Source organism: Chiloscyllium plagiosum, unplaced genomic scaffold (assembly GCF_037043375.1).
Source record: "Chiloscyllium plagiosum isolate Xiang-an unplaced genomic scaffold, Cpla_swu_hap1 HiC_scaffold_15, whole genome shotgun sequence".
NCBI lineage: Eukaryota > Metazoa > Chordata > Chondrichthyes > Orectolobiformes > Hemiscylliidae > Chiloscyllium > Chiloscyllium plagiosum.
This window is the reverse complement of record NW_028270153.1, coordinates 43746851-43765582: the sequence shown is the minus strand read 5'-3', so window position 1 is coordinate 43765582 and position 18732 is coordinate 43746851. Positions and strand designations below refer to the sequence as shown.

Sequence of the window (18732 nt, the reverse complement as noted above, 5' to 3'; positions counted from 1 at the left end):
TCCAATATTGGCCACTCACTGGAGTTTCTGTGGTAGAAAAGCGGGGAGGCCTTGATGCTGCACAGCAGAAATAAAGCCACTCCCTCCACAATATGGCACAGGAGTGTCAAATGACCTTTCAAAGCAGCAGCAGGCAGTACAGGAAATTGAACTGCAAGGTAAGTTGAATGAAGCGTCTGCTGTATTTTTCAGGTATTGCATAGCTTTTGATTAACATTTAACAGTAATATTATTTAATAATTATTAGTGTAATTAGTTTTCCTTAATATTCAATGATTAAAATAAATTATTTAGTAATTCATGGTAAGGGAGCATGGATTAGGGAGAGAAATGGATAAGGACCTGGGGGAAGGATGAGGTAAATGTGTAAGGGATAGGAGATGAACTTAGTGGGTAACAGGGTAGAAGACAGACCTCTTGGTAGGATGGCATGTAGTTAAAGGGTAGGTGGAATGGCAGCATGGTAGGGTGCTAGCCAGTTAGGCGAGCAGGGTGGTGGCTATGTAATGTCCTAGGTTGTAGGATGATCGCCTGTTGTAGGGACCTTTTGGATTGTTTCAAATGCTAGGTAATTGCTCATGAGAAGGTTTAACTTCCCAGCTTATTCCCAGTTAGATAAGTCAGAACTTCCATGTTGCCTCGATGTACATCTCCAGTCCATACTATCACAATGATTATTTTCCTATCTGAGCAATTGAGTATATTCTAGACAGAGGCCCATTGATTTTGAACAATAAGGGAATTAATGGACACAGGAATAATGCAAGATACTGGAGTTGAACTGGAAGATGAGTTATTATCTTGTTGAATGTGGATCATGCTCAAAGAATCAAATAACCCATCAAGCTCCTATTTTTAATCTTCATGTTTTGATATGGGGACAGTGCAATGCAGTCATGTTGATATAAACCATAAAACAAATAAAAAGGAACAGTCATTGACCTTAGGCCTCTCATGCACCATCTGAGGAGCAGGAGAGTCAGTGTTTTGAGCATGAGCACTTCATCAGGAATATGCTTGAAATGTCGACTCTTCTGCTCCTCAGATGCTGACTGACCAGCTGTGCTTTTCCAGCATCACACGTATTGGCTCTGATCTCCAGCATCGTTGTCCTCAGTTTTCCCCTTTCAGCTTCTCATGTTTGTTCTGCCATTTGATACAACAAAGTTCATTTTCTTAACTACCCTCCATATCTTTTTATTCAGGTTTGGATAGATTGTACAGCTGGGACTGAACGCTGTAGGCATTTTGCTAGTGCTATTGCAAAGGTGTTAAACTAACTTGGCTGGGGTGGGATAGCTAAGAGAGAACTTTAGAAAATAACGCCAGTGTTTACAAAATAATTAGAAAAACAGATGACAGATGACAGCACAGATAAAAGTAAATTAATCAGCAAATTCAGAATATGGGAGAAAGTAATGATGTCTTAATCATGGATGCTGTACATGTCTGTAAATACATGAAATATAGCAAACAAGATTGGGCAATTACAGATTCAGGTTGCTGTGTGGAAATATGATGTTGTGGTGGTAAGGGACTTGGCTCAAGGAAGGGTAAGACTGTGTGTTAAATATTCCTGGGTAAAAGGTATTCAGAAAAGATAGCAAGAGAAGGAGAGAAGAAAGCATGGCAGTCTTAGTTAAGGAATGCATTGCAGTATTGGAGAAAGAGGCTGTCTTAGAGGATTCAAGAACAGAATCAATTTGTCTGGAACAGAAAGGGTACGATTGCATTGCCCAGTGTACTCTATAGTCAAATAAATAATGGGAAAGATGTGGAGGAACAAGTCTGCAGGAAAAGTACCGAGCTATGCCAATATTTTGGAATAGTTATAATAAGGGACTTTAACTATCTAAATATAGACAAGGACACAGTAAGCGCCAGTGAGTTGCAAATGTTTCAAGAATAAGAAATAATTCACAGTTAGACATGGTTCTTGAAAAAGAGGTAGGCCATATAGGTCAAGTGTCAGTGGGGGAACATTTAGGAAGTAGTGATCATTATATAGTAAGGTTCAAAATGATGGCGGAGAATGACAATGGTCAATCCGGAGTAAGAAAAAATAAATCAGCGGAGAGCCAACTTCAGTGGAATAAGAGCAGAAATTCACCAGAATGAATGAATGAAAGGTTGGTGAGAACAACTGCAACTAAATGATAGTCTATCTTCAAAGCAGAGATGATTCAATACTCTTAAGATATATTCCTTCAATAGAGAAAAAGTAGGACAAACATATTCAGAGCTTCCTGGGTGACAAAGAAAATCAAAATTAAGATAAAGGAGAAAAAATGATCTTACGACAGATATCACGCAGAAAACACAATTGAGAATCAAAAGAAAAAGAGAGGTTCAGAGAGGAGGTAAAGTAAAATATGTTAGTGAATCAAACAAGAATTATGAGAAAAGACTGGCAGCCAAAATAAAAGGGTGTCCCAAAATCTTCTTTGGCAACATGAGTAATAAAAAAATGGTAACAGCAGAGTCAATTAGGAACCTAAAAGGGGATTTACAAATTGAGTCAGTGTATGACTGTGGTATTAAATGAATACTAGATGAGGAGCCTCTATCACTGGAATGGTTCAAATCAATAAGGAAGCTGACAAAACGTTGATATTTAAAGTTGAAGAAGCACAATACTAGGTGAGATATATACTGACATAAGTAAGACTGGAAATTGAAGCTGTACTGATCACCTTTAAGTCTTCCCTTGACATGGGAAGGTGACAAAAGATTGAAGAATTTCAAACACTATGCTTTTGTTCAAGAAAGATTGTAAAAATAATCACACCAATAACAGTTTTAATATCAATGGTGGGGAAGCTTTTAGAAACAATTATTTAAGGTAAAGTTAAAAATCACACAACACCAGGTTATAGTCCAACAGGTTTATTTGGAAGCACTAGCTTTCGGACCACCGCTCCTTCATCAGGTGGTTGTGGAGGTTAAGATCATGCTCACAGAATTTATAACCAAAGGAGTCTAATGTCATGGAGATGTGATGCAGTAAACAATTTTAGATTAAAACTTCCATCTTTTATAATGGGATATGCTGGTTTCTGTTCTTTGATATGTAAACCCCAGAACTTCTTTTGAATTTAATTCTCAAGATAGCTCAACTTTTTAAACAATAGGTGTGAAGTCTGTCTGTGTCCCAATGCTATTTCAGACTGACAAACCCTCAGTATAGTTTTGTAGTTTTACATGGATTCATGCAGTTTTTGAGCAAAATAAAATGTAAGTCTGCAAAAACAAATTCATCCTATAAGCTTATATGTATGTGCATGTCGGAGCGACAGATTGAGTGTGCATATGAGTGCGTGAATGTGGGTTGTGAGTGTACGTGATAGAGTGTGCGTGTGTATATGCCCCTATGTGTGTGTGTGCGAGTGTGATGGAGTATGTGTCGGAGGGTGCATGTGTCGGTGAGAGGGTGTATGTGTGTGCATATGAAAGAAAACTTGTGTATGAGGGAGGATCTGCGTGGGTTTGTGAGTATGTAGGGGTGTGTGTGTATCGTGCAGGAGGGTCATCTGTAGCGTAACATGAACCCAAGATCCTGGTTGAGGCCATCTCCATGGGTACCAAACTTTACTGTCAGCTTTTGCTCAGCCACTCTGGTTTATTGCTTGTCCCAAAGTCTACCTTGGAGGATGGTCACCCAAAGGTCCAAGGCCGAATGACCCGGACTGCTAAAGTGTTTTCGGACTGGGAGGTAGAATTAGTAGAGACATGGAAAAAGATAGATTGATTAGGGGAAAATCATACTTAACTAATTTGCTAGAATTTTTTGAAGAAGTAAACAGAAAGAGTTCATGTTGGTAGTGTTGTTGGTGTTGATGTCGTTAATGTGAATGGCACTTATATATGAGTGATAGTATGCACTATTCACTGTGTTTCATAAGGAATGCATGTAGCAATAAAGGATATTCAGAGTACTGTACAGAGACTTTCAGAGTCATTAGACACAGTGCCACATAACACACTTGTCAGAAAAGTCATGTCTAATGGAATAAAAAGAACAGGAGCAATTTGGAAAAAAATTCACTGAAAACAGCAAATAATAGTCAATAAATTATTTTTGGAATGGAGGAAGATTTGTAATAGAGTTCCTCAGCAGTCAGCGTTGGGGTCCTTGCTTTTCTTGATATGTATTAATGATCTAAATCTTGGTGAGCAGAGCTCCATTTGAAAGTTTACAAATGGATATGAAACATAGAAGTATTGTAAATTGTGAAGAGGACAATGTAGAATTTCAACTGGACATAGACATATTGGTGGAGTGGAAGTTAGGTGACAAATCATGTTTAATACAGAGAATTTTGAGGTGATGTGCTTTGGTAAGAAGAACCTTGACAAACAATATAAAATAAGGAGTAAAATTCTAAATGGAGAAGAGAAGTAGAGAAACATGGGTGTATAAATACACAGATCATTATAGGTGGCAGGACAGATGGAGAGTGCTGTTAATAATCTTTAGAATATTCTGGACTTTATTAGATTAGATTAGATTAGATTACTTACAGTGTGGAAACAGGCCCTTCGGCCCAACAAGTCCACACCGCCCCGCCGAAGCGCAACCCACCCATACCCCTACATTTACCCCTTACCTAACACTACGGACAATTTAGCATGGCCAATTCACCTGACCTGCACATCTTTGGACTGTGGGAGGAAACCGGAGCACCCGGAGGAAACCCACGCAGACACGGGGAGAACGTGCAAACTCCACACAGTCAGTCGCCTGAGGCGGGAACTGAACCCGGGTCTCTGGCGCTGTGAGGCAGCAGTGCTAACCACTGTGCCACCGTGCCGGCACCGTGCCACAGTGGTTAGCACTGCTGCCTCACAGCGCCAGAGACCCGGGTTCAATTCCCGCCTCAGGCGACTGATTGTGTGGAGTTTGCACATTCTCCCCGTGTCTGCGTGGGGATGCTCTGGTTTCCTCCCATAGTCTAAAGATGTGTAGGTCAGGTGAATTGGCCATGCTTAATTGCCCATAGTGTTAGGTGCATTAGTCAGAGGGAAATGGGCCTGGGTGGGTTACTCTTCGGAGGGTCGGAGTGAACTTTTTGGGCCAAAGGGCCTGTTTCCAATTTAGGGAACCTAATCCAATAGGCACATAGACTGCATGAGCAAGGCAGGGATGCTGAACTTGCATAAGATCCTTGTTCAACATCAGGTGGAGCATTGTGTAAAGTCTGGGTGCAACAGTATATGAAAGATATGAACACATTGGACTGAGTGCAGAAGAAACTTATAATTATGATGCCAGGGATGAGATTTGAGAGGTTGGAATAGTCATCCTTTGAGAGAAGGAGGCTCAGACAAATTCCAAAATCATGAGGGGTCTAAATAGAGTAAGTCAGGATAAACTGTTTACATACATAAAAAGTTCAGGAATGAGAGGGCTTGGATTTAAAGTATTTGTAAAAGCTGTAAATGTGGCTTTAGAAGAAAATAAAATACCGAGTGGTTCTGGTCTGGAATGCACTGTTTGGAAATATAGTGGAGGCAGGTTCCATTGAGGCTTTGAAAAGGGCAATGGATAATTATTAAAGTAGGACCAATGTGCAAGAGGATGGGGAAAAAGCAGGAGAGTGAAATTTAGCCATGATGTCTATTTGAAGAGCTGGTGCAGCTATGATGGGCAGAATAGCCTTCTTTTGTGCTGCAACACTTCTGCAATTCTATAATACTGACTCAAATAAAGATGGCCATGTATGTCAGACGCCAGACACCACAATTAACAAGAAATCTCAAATGGAATTTCTCTATGAATCTGCCTTGTCCTCACCATCTTCAACTACTTCATTAATAAATTTCTCTCCATAAAGTCTAAGGATGCAGCTATTCACTAATGATTCCCACAACTCCATTGTTCAATGAAGTAGCTAAGGAACATCCAAACCTGAGCTGACAACTGACGAATGATGTTTATATCATATCAGTGTCTGGTCAGAATCAGGCTCCTTGTTCTTCAAAAAAACAAGACTACTACACATCCTAACTTGAAAGATGTTGTACTATCCTCTTTGATCATAAGTTGAAATAGAACAGCTATAACTATAACATGTGAGATCAGGATACTATGGACTTGGTCATATATATCTGTCCCTTCACTGCTGTTGAACAACAAAACTCCAATTTCATATTTAAAACAATGTGTAGGTACTATTATCATATGAATTCAGCTTTCAAAGGAAAAGTTCATTATCACCTTTAAAAGGACAAATATGTTCGGCATTACATAGCCTTGCTACCCTTTCACACAGATAAAGTGTAAAGGTAAACATATTTCAACAATTGCTAATACATTTTAATATTGATAATGCATTGAAAATGTACACTATAATGTCCAGTAGTAAATTAAATAAAGCAACTTTATTAGTGACCTGTTCAATTATGATTTTTGCAAGCTTGCTGTCATGAACTGTTTGTCACATAATCAAGAAAAGCTGAATGAGGCAAAGAGGGGGATACGTCCAGTAGTCCAATCAATCATTCAGACCACAAGGGTATGTACTATTTTCATAATCTTACAGTATTTCAATAATTTTTATTTTGTTTATTAAACCATGGAATAAATCCAATTTGTCTACTCCAGATAAAGGCACATAGTTAACTTTTAATAGGTATCTGTGGTGATTGGAACATGCATGGTCATGTGGATCATTTTGAGTATGAGATCTCTCATTTGGTTCTGTTAACCAAGACCAATCAGGGACCCCTGGCTGATAGACATAAACAGGAGTCTCTGAGAGTCTACTCACGTAGAACTGGCACTAGGCTTGCTGGTCAGAGTCCATGTTTAGTTCATGTGTAAGTAAAGGGTGGTTTGGTGATAGGATACTGGCCCTTGTGCAGCTATTTTAGTAATCAATTACAGGTTAATAAGGCACCAATTTTTGTCTCTCAAAAAGCATGAGCTTTGTGGATTTTTTTTCTTTGGCTGGCTGGTCATAATCTCCAAGGTCCTTTGTTGTCTTGAAGTCCAAGAATCTTCATGTTCTTGTTATTTTTTTGCTGGGACTTAATTGTGCCCATTGGAATGTTGGACTTTCATTTTACGCTTGTGACCTCTTCTAGTGTCATTGGGATTGTTGTACTGTTTGGCAGCCAGTAGCAGGCTCAAGTTAGCTGTTGCCTGCCTTTGTTGCTGGTGTAGAGTGCACCACCTACAAGATTCACTGTAGCAACTTACCTTTATCCATCCTTTAACAGTCCCTCCTGAAACAGTGAACTCTGCCACTTTCAAATATAAGGACAGTGGAAACCTGAGAACATGATTACCTGCAGGTTTTCCTCTTAGCCACACACCATATTGACTTGAAAGTATATGGTCTAGATTTTCATGGGAGCCTGGAGATTCTATGTAGAGGTGAAAATAGAGGTACAGACCCAAATCTGGGATTTCCAACCTCATTCCTGGAGTCTCTGATTTTCAACAGTGTACTTGAAGGATGGTTTGGGTTCCAAACCCATAGGTGATGCTATTGCCCTGGTCGGTTCCAATGTAGGGATTGGCATATCTTAGTTCTCTGCAATTTTTATGGTGTTGGGTCGGCTTTTCAAAAACCTGGTTCATGGCACCTGAGAGATGTCAGGAATCATCATCCTGATGAAGGAGCCTTTTGAAAGATAAGTTGTGTTGAAATGTGTCTCATCCCAAACTGCATCTTTTCATTGACATTCATTATCTTTCATTTCATCCAGGTCAAACTAAGATACTTCCATGCCCATTCAGAGATGATACACTGTTTCCAATAAACCTTCTATTGACAATAAAATATATGTTAAAAAAAAGTCATTGATTCACCACAGAATGCTTTTAACTCAGTTTAGCAGATGTGCCCATCATTCAAATCCTTTGAAATATCAATTGCAGAAACTGAAAGTATTTGAAACTTCTTTAACTTTTCTACATAAATATTATGTAATGATAGAATGGAAGAGCTTTAATCAAGCAATGTTCTTTTTTCTGGGTTGCAACTGTTTCAGCATTTGAATAGATGAATCGATTATCAGCAAACTATCATCATGTTTTCTTGGACAGCCCTATATCATCATGGCAGCACTGTCCTTGTTGGGGGAAAACCTGGACACTCCTTCCTAACAGCAGTGAGGATTAGCTCACTGCAGATGGATAGCTGAAGTTCCAAATGAGCAGTTCCTGATTATTTTCTCAAGGACATTCAGTACAAGCAATAAATGCTGGCCTGCCAAAGATGCTCACATCCTGATTAAATTAATGATTTAAAAAAAATAGAATTACCCAGGAACTCAGGTACATTGAGTTCTAAGGAAGGGTCACCAGACCCGAAATGTTAACTCTGATCTCTCTTCACAGATGCTGAGCTTTTCTGGCATCTTCTGCTTTTGTTGCATTGCAACAACTGACTTTGTACATCAGTCAGTTATTCATCTGCCCCCTCCTTTGCTGACACCACCAGATGCCAAAATTCTAGAACAGTGCTACCCACAACCTCAGCATCAGTAAAAGTAAGTTAAAAGTACATGCCCTGTAATTGGGTAAAAACAATGACTGCAGATGTTGGAAACCAGATTCTGGATTAGTGGTGCTGGAAGAGCACAGCAGTTAAGGCAGCATCCAAGGAACTTCGAAAACGACATTTCGGGCAAAAGCCCTTCATCAGGAATAAAGGCAGTGAGCCTGGAGTGTGGAGAGATAAGCTAGAGGAGGGTGGGGGTGGGGAGAAAGTAGCATAGAGTACAATGGGTGAGTGGGGGAGGGGATGAAGGTGATAGGTCAGGGAGGAGAGGGTGGAGTGGATAGGTGGAAAAGGAGATAGGCAGGTAGGACAAGTCCAGACAAGTCATGGGGACAGTGCTGAGCTGGAAGTTTAGAACTAGGGTGAGGTGGGGGAAAGGGGAAATGAGGAAACTGTTGAAGTCCACATTGATGCGCTGGGATTGAAGTATTCCGAGGTGGAAGATGAGGTGTTCTTCCTCCAGGCATCTGGTGGTGAGGGAGCGGTGGTGAAGGAGGCCCAGGTCCTCCATGTCCTCGGCAGACTGGGAGGGGGAGTTGAAATGTTGGGCCACGGGGCGGTGTGGTTGATTGGTGCAGGTGTCCCGGAGATGTTCCCTAAAGCGCTCTGCTAGGAGGCGCCCAGTCTCCCCAATGTAGAGGAGACTGCATCGGGAGCAACGGATACAATAAATGATATTGATGGATGTGCAGGTAAAACTTTGATGGATGTGGAAGGCTCCTTTAGGGCCTTGGATAGAGGTGAGGGAGGAGGTGTGGGCACAGGTTTTACAGTTCCTGCGGTGGCAGGGGAAAGTGCCAGGATGGGAGTGTGGATTGTGGGGGGTGGCGTGAACCTAACCAGGTAGTCACGGAGGGAACGGTCTTTGCGGAAGGCAGAACGGGGTGGGGAGGGAAATATATCCCTGGTGGTGGGGTCTGTTTGGAGGTGGCAGAAATGTTGGCGGATGATTTGGTTTATGCGAAGGTTGGTAGGGTGGAAGGTGAGCACCAGGGGCGTTCTGTCCTTGTTACGGTTGGAGGGGTGGGGTCTGAGGGCGGAGGTGCGGATGTGGATGAGATGTGTTGGAGGGCATCTTTAACCACGTGGGAAGGGAAATTGCGGTCTCTAAAGAAGGAGGCCATCTGGTGTGTTCTGTGGTGGAACTGGTCCTCCTGGGAGCAGATCCGGCGGAGGCGGAGGAATTGGGAATACGGGATGGCATTTTTGCAAGAGGTAGGGTGGGAAGAGGTGTAATCCAGGTAGGTGTGGGAGTCGGTGGGTTTGTAAAAAATGTTAGTGTCAAGTCGGTTGTCATTAATGGAGATGGAGAGGTCCAGGAAGGGGAGGGAGGTGTCAGAGATGGTCCAGGTAAATTTAAGGTCAGGGTGGAATGTGTTGGTGAAGTTGATGAATTGTTCAACCTTCTCGCGGGAGCACGAGGTGGCGCCAATGCAGTCATCAATGTAGCAGAGGAAGAGGTGGGGAGTGGTGCTGGTGTAATTACGGAAGATCAACTGTTCTACGTAGCCAACAAAGAGACAGGCATAGCTGGGGCCCATACCTGTGCCCATGGCTACCCCTTTCGTCTGGAGGAAGTGGGAGGATTCAAAGGAGAAATCGTTAAGGGTGAGGACCAGTTCGGCCAAATGAATGAAAGTGTCGGTGGAAGGGTACTGTTGGGGACGTTCTGGAGAGGAAAAAAACGGAGGGCTTGGAGGCCCTGGTCATGGCGGATGGAGGTGTAGAGGGATTGGATATCCATGGTGAAGATGAGGTGTTGGGGGCCGGGGAAACGGAAGTCTTGGAGGAGGTGGAGGGAATGGGTGGTGTCTTGAACATATGTGGGGAGTTCCTGGACTAGGGGGAATAGGACAGTGTTGAGGTAGGTAGAGATGAGTTCAGTGGGGTAGGAGCATGCTGAGACAATGGGTCAGCCAGGGTGGTCAGGCTTGTTGATCTTGGAAAGGAGGTAGAACCGGGCAGTGCGGGGTTCCCGGACTATGAGGTTGGAAGCTGTGAGTGGGAGATCTCCTGAAGTGATGAGGTTCTGTATGGTCTGGGAGATAATGGTTTGGTGATGGGGGTGGGGTCATGGTCGAGGGGGCAGTAGGAAGAGGTGTCCTCGAGTTGACGTTTGGCTTCAGCGGTTTAGAGGTCAGTGCGCCAGACTACCACTGTGCTCCCATTATCCGCTGGCTTGATGGTGAGGTTGGGATTGGAGCAGAGGGATTGGAGGGCTGTGCGTTGTGAGGGTGAGAGGTTGGAGTGGGGGAGGGGTGTAGACAGGTTGAGGCGGTTAATGTCCCGGCGGCAGTTGGAAATGAAGAGGTCGAGGGCAGGTAATAGGCCAGTGCGGGGTGTCCAGGTGGATGCAGTGTGTTGGAGGTGGGCGAAGGTGTCCTCGGAAGGTGGACAGGAGTCCTGATTGTGAAAGTAAGCTCGGTGGCGGAGGCGACGGAAGAATTGTTTGACGTCACGGCATGTATTAAATTAATTGATGCGTGGACGGAGGGGGATGAAGGTGAGTCCTTTGCTGAGGACTGATCGTTCGTCCTCTGTGAGGGGGAGGTCTGCGGGGATGGTGAAAACTCGGCAGGGCTGGGAGCTGGGATCTGGTGTGGGTGTGGAGCTGGGAGTGGGTGCGGAACCTGTAACTGGAGTGGGTGTGATGGTGGGGGGAATGGGGTGGAGTCATGAGCAGGGGTAGTGTTTCCCTCAGGGTTCTGGGGAGTGGGAGTAGTGACAGTGGGGTCTGTGGGGGACATGTCAGCAGAAAGCAGATGAGTGGCGCAGGTGGGGGCAGAAGTTGTGGTGACCACAGCAGTAGGGGTGGCAGAAGTCACTGAGCATGTGGCATCAGCGATGATGTGAGGGGCGGAAGTGATGTCACGTGTGATGCATGAGGAATTGTGAGGGGTGGAAGTGGTTGTGGGAGTGGCCATGATGGGGATGGAAGTGACATCATCAATCAGCGTGGGGGTGGCAGCTGCATCAGCCGCATGGCTAATGGCAGAATAGATTCCGAGGCCAGGGGAATCTTCTGGAATGTTTGAGGAGCGCTGGTTATGGAGGTGGGTGGATAAAAGTTTGTTGTACTTACAGTTTTTGATGTTCGAGATGGAATTGAAATACTGTTTGTTGAGAGTATGAATTCTCCTGAGGATGTAGTACAGAGTGGGTCCTTTGCAATTCTGAGAGAGTGTGGCCCTCAGCTGAGGTAGGGCTGACTGTAGAGAGCTTAGGACCCTGTAATTGCTGAGCCTTAAATACCTTAGGGTTTAGGGTCTATATTTCAGAACAATGGCATCCAGCAGGACACACCATCCTGCTTTTTTCCTGTCCTTCCCACTGAGGAGGAATTGGGCTACCTCCTCACAAGATGTAAGTAGATTGAGTTGATGGTAAGTGTTCATCAAATTTAGCTTCTAGCTTTCGTCAATCTTTTCTTACTAACAGAATAGAGAGGTCAGAGCAAGGGCGAGTCAAGCCTATGTGTCTACACACTAACTCCCAAAGTGGATTTGGAATTAGGAACAATCATGTTGCAACTGCAGATGAAGGAGTTACAAAAGGAACAGCTTTCAGGCTGTTAGGAAAGGAATGGTTAGTGCTAAGGGACGTGCAATAAAGTCTTCCCTCTATGTACCGGAAAACTCCAGAGACGTTTTAATACATTGATTGGTAAATCACTGATGGGCAGCACAGTCTGAAAACAATTTCTAATGTTCTTTTGTATCGGATAATTATCCCCCAACACATTATAATGTTTTAATTCAATTCATAGGATTACTGATGTACTATTTAAAAATTGGACTTTCAAAATTCAGAGCTCATTCATAATCATACTCAACGACAGTAAATTTTCTTTGGCATAACTCCATGTTATCTTGTGTTTGTAACTGTCATTGACATTATAGAAATAGGCTACCAACCACACAGTCAGAACTTAATTCCCCATTTTGATCATCATTTAGCTTTTATTTTGTGTGAAGTGTTCAAGTTTCATTAGTAGGTGCAAAGAAACCAATGTGAATGAAGTGATCAATGCTAGATGTCAGAGTTCATCACATCTGTCAGAAGTGAGATTAGTCCAGCATGTGAGTGAGCAGCTCTGATGACCATCAAATATTGCCTTGCTCTCTACAAAAGGGATATTTCTAATAGAGTATAGCAGCTGCATAATGCAAAAGGAAAAACACATGGTTAAAAAAAAAGGTAATCATTAAAAATGAATTTCAGGACCCGAGATCAGGAAATTCAAAGGAATTGAAACCACATCAACTGCGACGTTGCAAACGAGCATGGGTTCTAGCTACATTTGAAATTACTGAAGAAGATGAAGGTCCTTTCCCTAAATTTGTTGCCCAGGTAAGTAATACAATAGGAAATAGAATCAATGATATATTATTCTCAGATCTGACTGAATATTCCATTGTGAGGTAGTGAGAAAACATCTCACCAGCCTTACAATCAAGATTGAGTGTTAAAGAGAACAAGAATTCAGAAAATATTTGAAAGCATGCACCATTAAAACTAACAAAAATCAACATAGTCTTGAAATTGTGTTTTAACTTACAATTTCTAACACAAAAGTTATTTATCCAATCGTGTGTTCCCAATAGGAAATGCAAACAGTATCATGGGATTTTCTGTCTAATAATTCCAATTACTTTAATGGAACTTGATCAAACAAAATCTACTTGCCTACAGAACTGTATCCTCTTCTCATGCAATTGAAATTATTTTTCCCTTTGAAATGTATCATTCTTTTATCTGAGGGGGTGGTGGTGCACTGGTAGTGTCAGTGTGCTGGAAATCTAGAATGCCAGGTTATTCTTTATGGGGATGTGGGTTCAAATTCCACTGTAGGCAGCTGGTGAAATGTAATTTAAAATAAATGTGAAATACAGAGCTGACCTAATGGTGACCATGTACTTACTATTGCTTGTCTTAAAAATCTATCTGGTTTGCTCACGTCCTCAAGGAAGGGAAATCTGCCATCCTTATTTGGTCTGGCCCACATTTAACTTTAGATCCACAGCAATGTGGTTGATTCCTAACTGCCCTTGGTGCGATTAGAGATGGGCAATAAATATTGCCCCATTCTAGTAATGCCCACATTGGCTAAACAAATTTTAAAAATTGACTTAATGAAGGTAAGACAAATAGCTTCAACAGCATATCTTTTTTCAGAGCAATACTTAGGAATACTTATATAACTATCAAATTACCACAACAAATTTCAAACAATCTTTGTGTGATTCGAGTGCAATGCAGAAATTACAAATTGGATAACCCTATTATTTGTATTTAAAAATAACTGGTTAAAGTTAATGCTTAAATTATTATCAGATTATACTGCTTTATTAAATATACATGGGTACAATGTTAGTGAAATGTCTATGTACAGCATTAACGCTTACTATCAAGCATTAGAATACATGCAGTTATCTGTGCAGAAGTTGTCATTGCTGACACCACACCCCCAACCACTCAGATTCCTCCCAATTTTCAGGGGCTATACATTATCAGGTTACTATACACTTGATTCATTTTCTAGCTTCAAAATGACAAAACACAAAATTATTCATTGTGGTATAAAATTATGGGTCCTGGAGTTGATCAAGATCCGGAACATGGCTTATTTGAAATAAACAAGAACAATGGAAATTTATATATTAATCGTAAAGTTGATCGGGAAACAACTTCAATATTTAAGGTAAGTATTTTTGTTTCCTACTTTATGCTTACATTTATTTAACATTTCTGTAAAATTGGTTCTCACTAAGCACTTGGAATTTCTGTATAGTTCTGTAGCTGTTCGTTATCGTTTTGAAGGGAGAAACTATTGAAATAGGAAACAATTTCAAATACATACATACAAATTAGGAGCAGGAATACGTCACCCAATCCCCTGTACCCTTGTCATTCGCTAAGACCATGACTGATCTGATTGTAATCTCAACACACTCAACTACACCAACAACCTTTCATGGAATTTCAGGAGTCTATTTACATCTGCTTTAAAAATCATCAAAGATTCTTCTCCACCTCACCATTTAAGGAAGAGAATTCCAAAGACTCATCACCCCCTGAAAGAAAATGCTTTGCCTTGTCCCGTCTTAAATGGGTGGCCCATTGTTATTAAACTATGATCCCTTGTTCTCAACTCTTCCACAAGAATAAGCATCCTCCAAAAATATGAACATAGGAGATGATGTAGCCTATTTCACCCCTTGAGTTTAGATCAGAGCGGTGCTGGAAAAGCACAGCAGGTCAGGCAGCATCCGAAGAGCAAATTCTCTATTCCTGATGAAGGGCTTTTGCCTGAAATATCGATTTTCCTGCTCCTCAGATGCTGTCTTACCTGCTGTGCTTTTCCAGCACCACTCTGATGTAAACTCTGGTTTCCAGCATCTGCAGTCCTCACTTTTGCCTATTTCACCTCTTGAACCTGGTCCACCATTTGATAAGTTTGTGGTTCATCTGACTCTATTTCAAATACCACATTCCCATCGACTTCCAATAATCTTTGATTTTCTTGTCTTACAGAAATCTATTCATTTTTGTCTTGAAAATATTCAATGGCTTTTCCACCACTCCTGCCTAATCTAAAAAGTCACACAACATTTGAAGAGAAAAAAATCTTCCTCATCCCTGTCATATGAGAGTAACCCATATCTTTTTTAGCCAGTGCTCCTAGTTTGGGACTCACCCACAAAAGGAAACAACATTTCCATTCCCACCTTGACTTAATGTTACCTCTTACTCTTCTGAACTCTCGTGGATATAAACATAGTTTGTCCAACCTTTTTTTTTCATAAGAGATATCACCAATTTCAGGAATGAGTATAGTTGATCTTCTTGGAACTGCTTCCAATGCATTTCTATCCTTCCTTAGACAAGACCATTACTGAATTCAGAACTCCAGATGTAGTCTCACTAATATCCTGTATAAATGAAACAAATTCTTCCTTTTTTTGTTTACAATTTCCTATGCAAAAGTGAAACATTCCATTAGCTTACCTAATTATTTGTTGTAACGAAGTTTAAAAATGTATGAGCTTGGTTAATTCAGTGACACTCTTGACCATACAAGAAATATTGAGCTTTTTCACTATACCTACAGTGCCCAAGCTGGCAAAAGCTGTTTTTCCCCTTAATTATAACTTCAAGGGTAATCTTTTTAAAGCCACCCGTGGCTGTCGACCACAACTTGTTTGCATGCTTCCAGGTCAGTATGTGCAGTATTTTAGGAGTGTCATTTAAGGGATTAAATTTCCACAGAGTTTGTCATCATTGTTAATTATAATGTTAGCAAGAAGTATTTTAATCCCCAGGGAAATGGTGTAAAAAGATGTTTTTTTTAAAACAATTACTTATGGTTTCCACAGACTTTCCATTGAAGTTACATTGTTGCAGATCAACACATGGCCCAAATTCGCTTGTGGAAATAGTTGCCACAAGTTCTTACATTTTTTGTCATTATGTTAGAACCACATTACATTTTTCTACAGTTAAAAGAGTGTCAAAAGAGTGGAAAAAAAAAACTGATGGATTAACTCCATAGTAAAGATGTACAAATGCTGCCAAAGATATTTGATTACCTCTTTTATGCAGGTCACCACTTCCCCTCGAGCACTTTTTTTCTCCTGAATGGTCCTTTTAATGGACTAAATAGGCCTACTAATGTATCCTCATTATTATAAACTTTGTGGTGGATCATTTGTGAGCATGGAGATATTGATCACATTTACACTACTGCAACAGGGTTTCAGGGCTGAATTTTATTTGGAGGTGTGAGCGCTGCCATTTTGAAATTTGGGGGCTAGACTATCTCCCCTTGCTTGGATTGAGCTGAATATTTTAATAAACTGTTTAATGGATTGGGGAAAAACTTCTGCACCTTCATCAGGGAGGAAGGCTCACCTCTGAGAGCTGATGACCAACAGCGTCTAGTCCAAGGTGGGAGCAGCAGTCACTGCTGAGAATGTAAAATGAGGAGCAATGCAACTGAATAAAACAGGGTTGCTGGGGCCAGTACTGAACAAGGATGCAATGAAAAGTGTCGGTGGAACAGGATCGGGGCAACATTGTTGAGGAGTGGTGTCTGTTTCGCAAAGGGTGCCTGAAAAAGGGTTATTTCTACCTCTGGTCTCACCAACATGGCCTGGAATGTTCTTCCTATTCTGTCCCCATTCCCCATCCCCTTTCTTGTAATTGTAGATATTTAATTGGTTGGTGTTTGAGTAAGTCTTTCTGTTGACTATGCTCTGTGTTGTCTGCTGTTGGTCAAATCTGTGGGTGTGGTTATTATTTCATGGTATCACAGTTTCCAGGCTATACAATCAATGTACCTTTAAGCTCGTCACATGATGCCGCAGAATGTGACATTGCAGCTTAAAGGTACTTGCCTTACCTTCAGTCACTGTCTCCACATAATGGAGTCACGGTAGTTAGATGTGTACGAGTAGCTCTGATGAAAAGTCATCTCGACTCAAAAAGTTAGCTTGTTCTCTTTCTCCATTGATGCTGCCTGACCCACAGTTGTCTCCAGAATTTTTTGTTTTTAGTCAGATGATTATAATGTGCAGTAACATCAGTTAGGACAGAACCCGGACTATGTGTGTAAGTCCATAATGATGTTAACTTGTAAATAGTTAGCATTATAATTGAACTTCAAAATAACTAACTTAACAGCATCTGAGCATCTTGTATCAGCTAACATATAGTAAATCACAAATAGCAATAGCTACAGAGAAATATGAACTAAACTTGAGTAAAATATCTGTAAGCATAAGGGCAGACATTTTAAAAGGCATTGTCAATAAAGTTGTTGAACATATACAACATGATGTGCCATCTTAGAACATCTCTGAGGCACAAATCACAGCACAAATTATCAGTCTCTATACACAGGAAATTTGTAAGTTAGTTTCCCTCTCAAGCCCATTTTCCAACAAATAGAAGACAAAAACAATTGTGAACAAAGCAAAAACCCAGGATTTGGTTTGATTTCCTGAATAATACCAGAACTTTAAAAGATCAAACCAAACCTCAGCAAAAATGAATACATTTTTAATCCCAAATCCATGAATTGCTATTTTCTCAGTTGTATTTATTACCTCAATTAGTTACATTTTGGAACTACTGATTGTAAATAACTCATTTAAAAAAAAGTTTGATTCACATTTTAATACATTTGGGAAATGACAACTTCTTGTTATGTTGTAGCAGTTGCAACTCTCTTTAGTCAGAATATAGGCAACAGTTTCCTATGTGCTCTATTTATAACAACAATAGCACTATTCATATGTTCATTTTTAAGATTGTTGCATATAGTGGGAACTCCAGCCTAGAAAGTGTAATCACCAACTTGTATTTGTATAGTACCATTACCTTCAGAGCATATCCCAAGGTGGTTCACTGAATCAATAATTAATGATTTATATTTCATTGGTTATGGGAGCTTTTCGGCACCCGATGAAATTGACATTTTTCATGTCTGACCCCAGATCATCTCAAAACTTACTGACAAGCTATAGAATTTCAGCAGCGTAGGCATTTTTATACAATATGTTAGCCAATTCCAATCAGCTTCAAACATCTTCAAGAAAATTAGTTGAATGAATAGATATCTTATGGGTGTCTAGGCATAACACTATAAAACATGAATAAAGGTCTGTCTAATATTACAAACTTGTACGAAAGAGCATTTTGCAATTTGAAGGCACGCTTTTTCCAACTTTTTAGATAAAGAGAGGTTTTGTAATATGGTTGTAATTTTGTAATATTGTCTAATAAGTCTATTAATTCTGCCACGTTGTTTTGAATGATTGCATTCTAATGTCAATATTTATATGCTTACATTCAGTTAACAGTTGATGCTTTGCAAAAACGCACTGGAAATATTTTGGACTCATCACTGATTTATCAGATCAAAGTAAAAGATATCAATGACAATCCCCCCGTATTCTCCAAAGATATTTACCATGTCCAGGTTTCGGAGTCCACTGCTCCAGGTAAATACTTCCTCTAAACTGTTTTTATTTAAATTCAGGATTATTGAGGTGAAGAATAATTATGAGAAATGGATCAGTAACCTAAGTGGAAGCTGTACCATGATTACATAAACTAAAATACTCACATATGGAAATACCTTAGCTGTAAGAGCAACATTTTGACACATACAATCATTTTGAATCATACAATCAGTTTCCTTCATAAGTTATTTACAGTT

The 18732-nt window shown here is 40.7% G+C and overlaps 1 protein-coding gene across 1 annotated transcript in view; it reads left to right on the top strand.

Annotated features, from left to right (window-relative positions):
- The first annotated feature begins 6425 nt into the window (after nt 1-6425).
- The window catches only part of LOC122559908 (cadherin-like protein 26), a 47975-nt gene continuing 35668 nt past the window's right edge, over nt 6426-18732 (top strand). Inside the window, 4 exon segments of the mRNA XM_087994614.1 lie at nt 6426-6515; nt 12732-12860; nt 14053-14211; nt 18367-18514. Of these exon segments, the coding sequence (XP_087850740.1) occupies nt 6426-6515; nt 12732-12860; nt 14053-14211; nt 18367-18514 (526 nt within the window).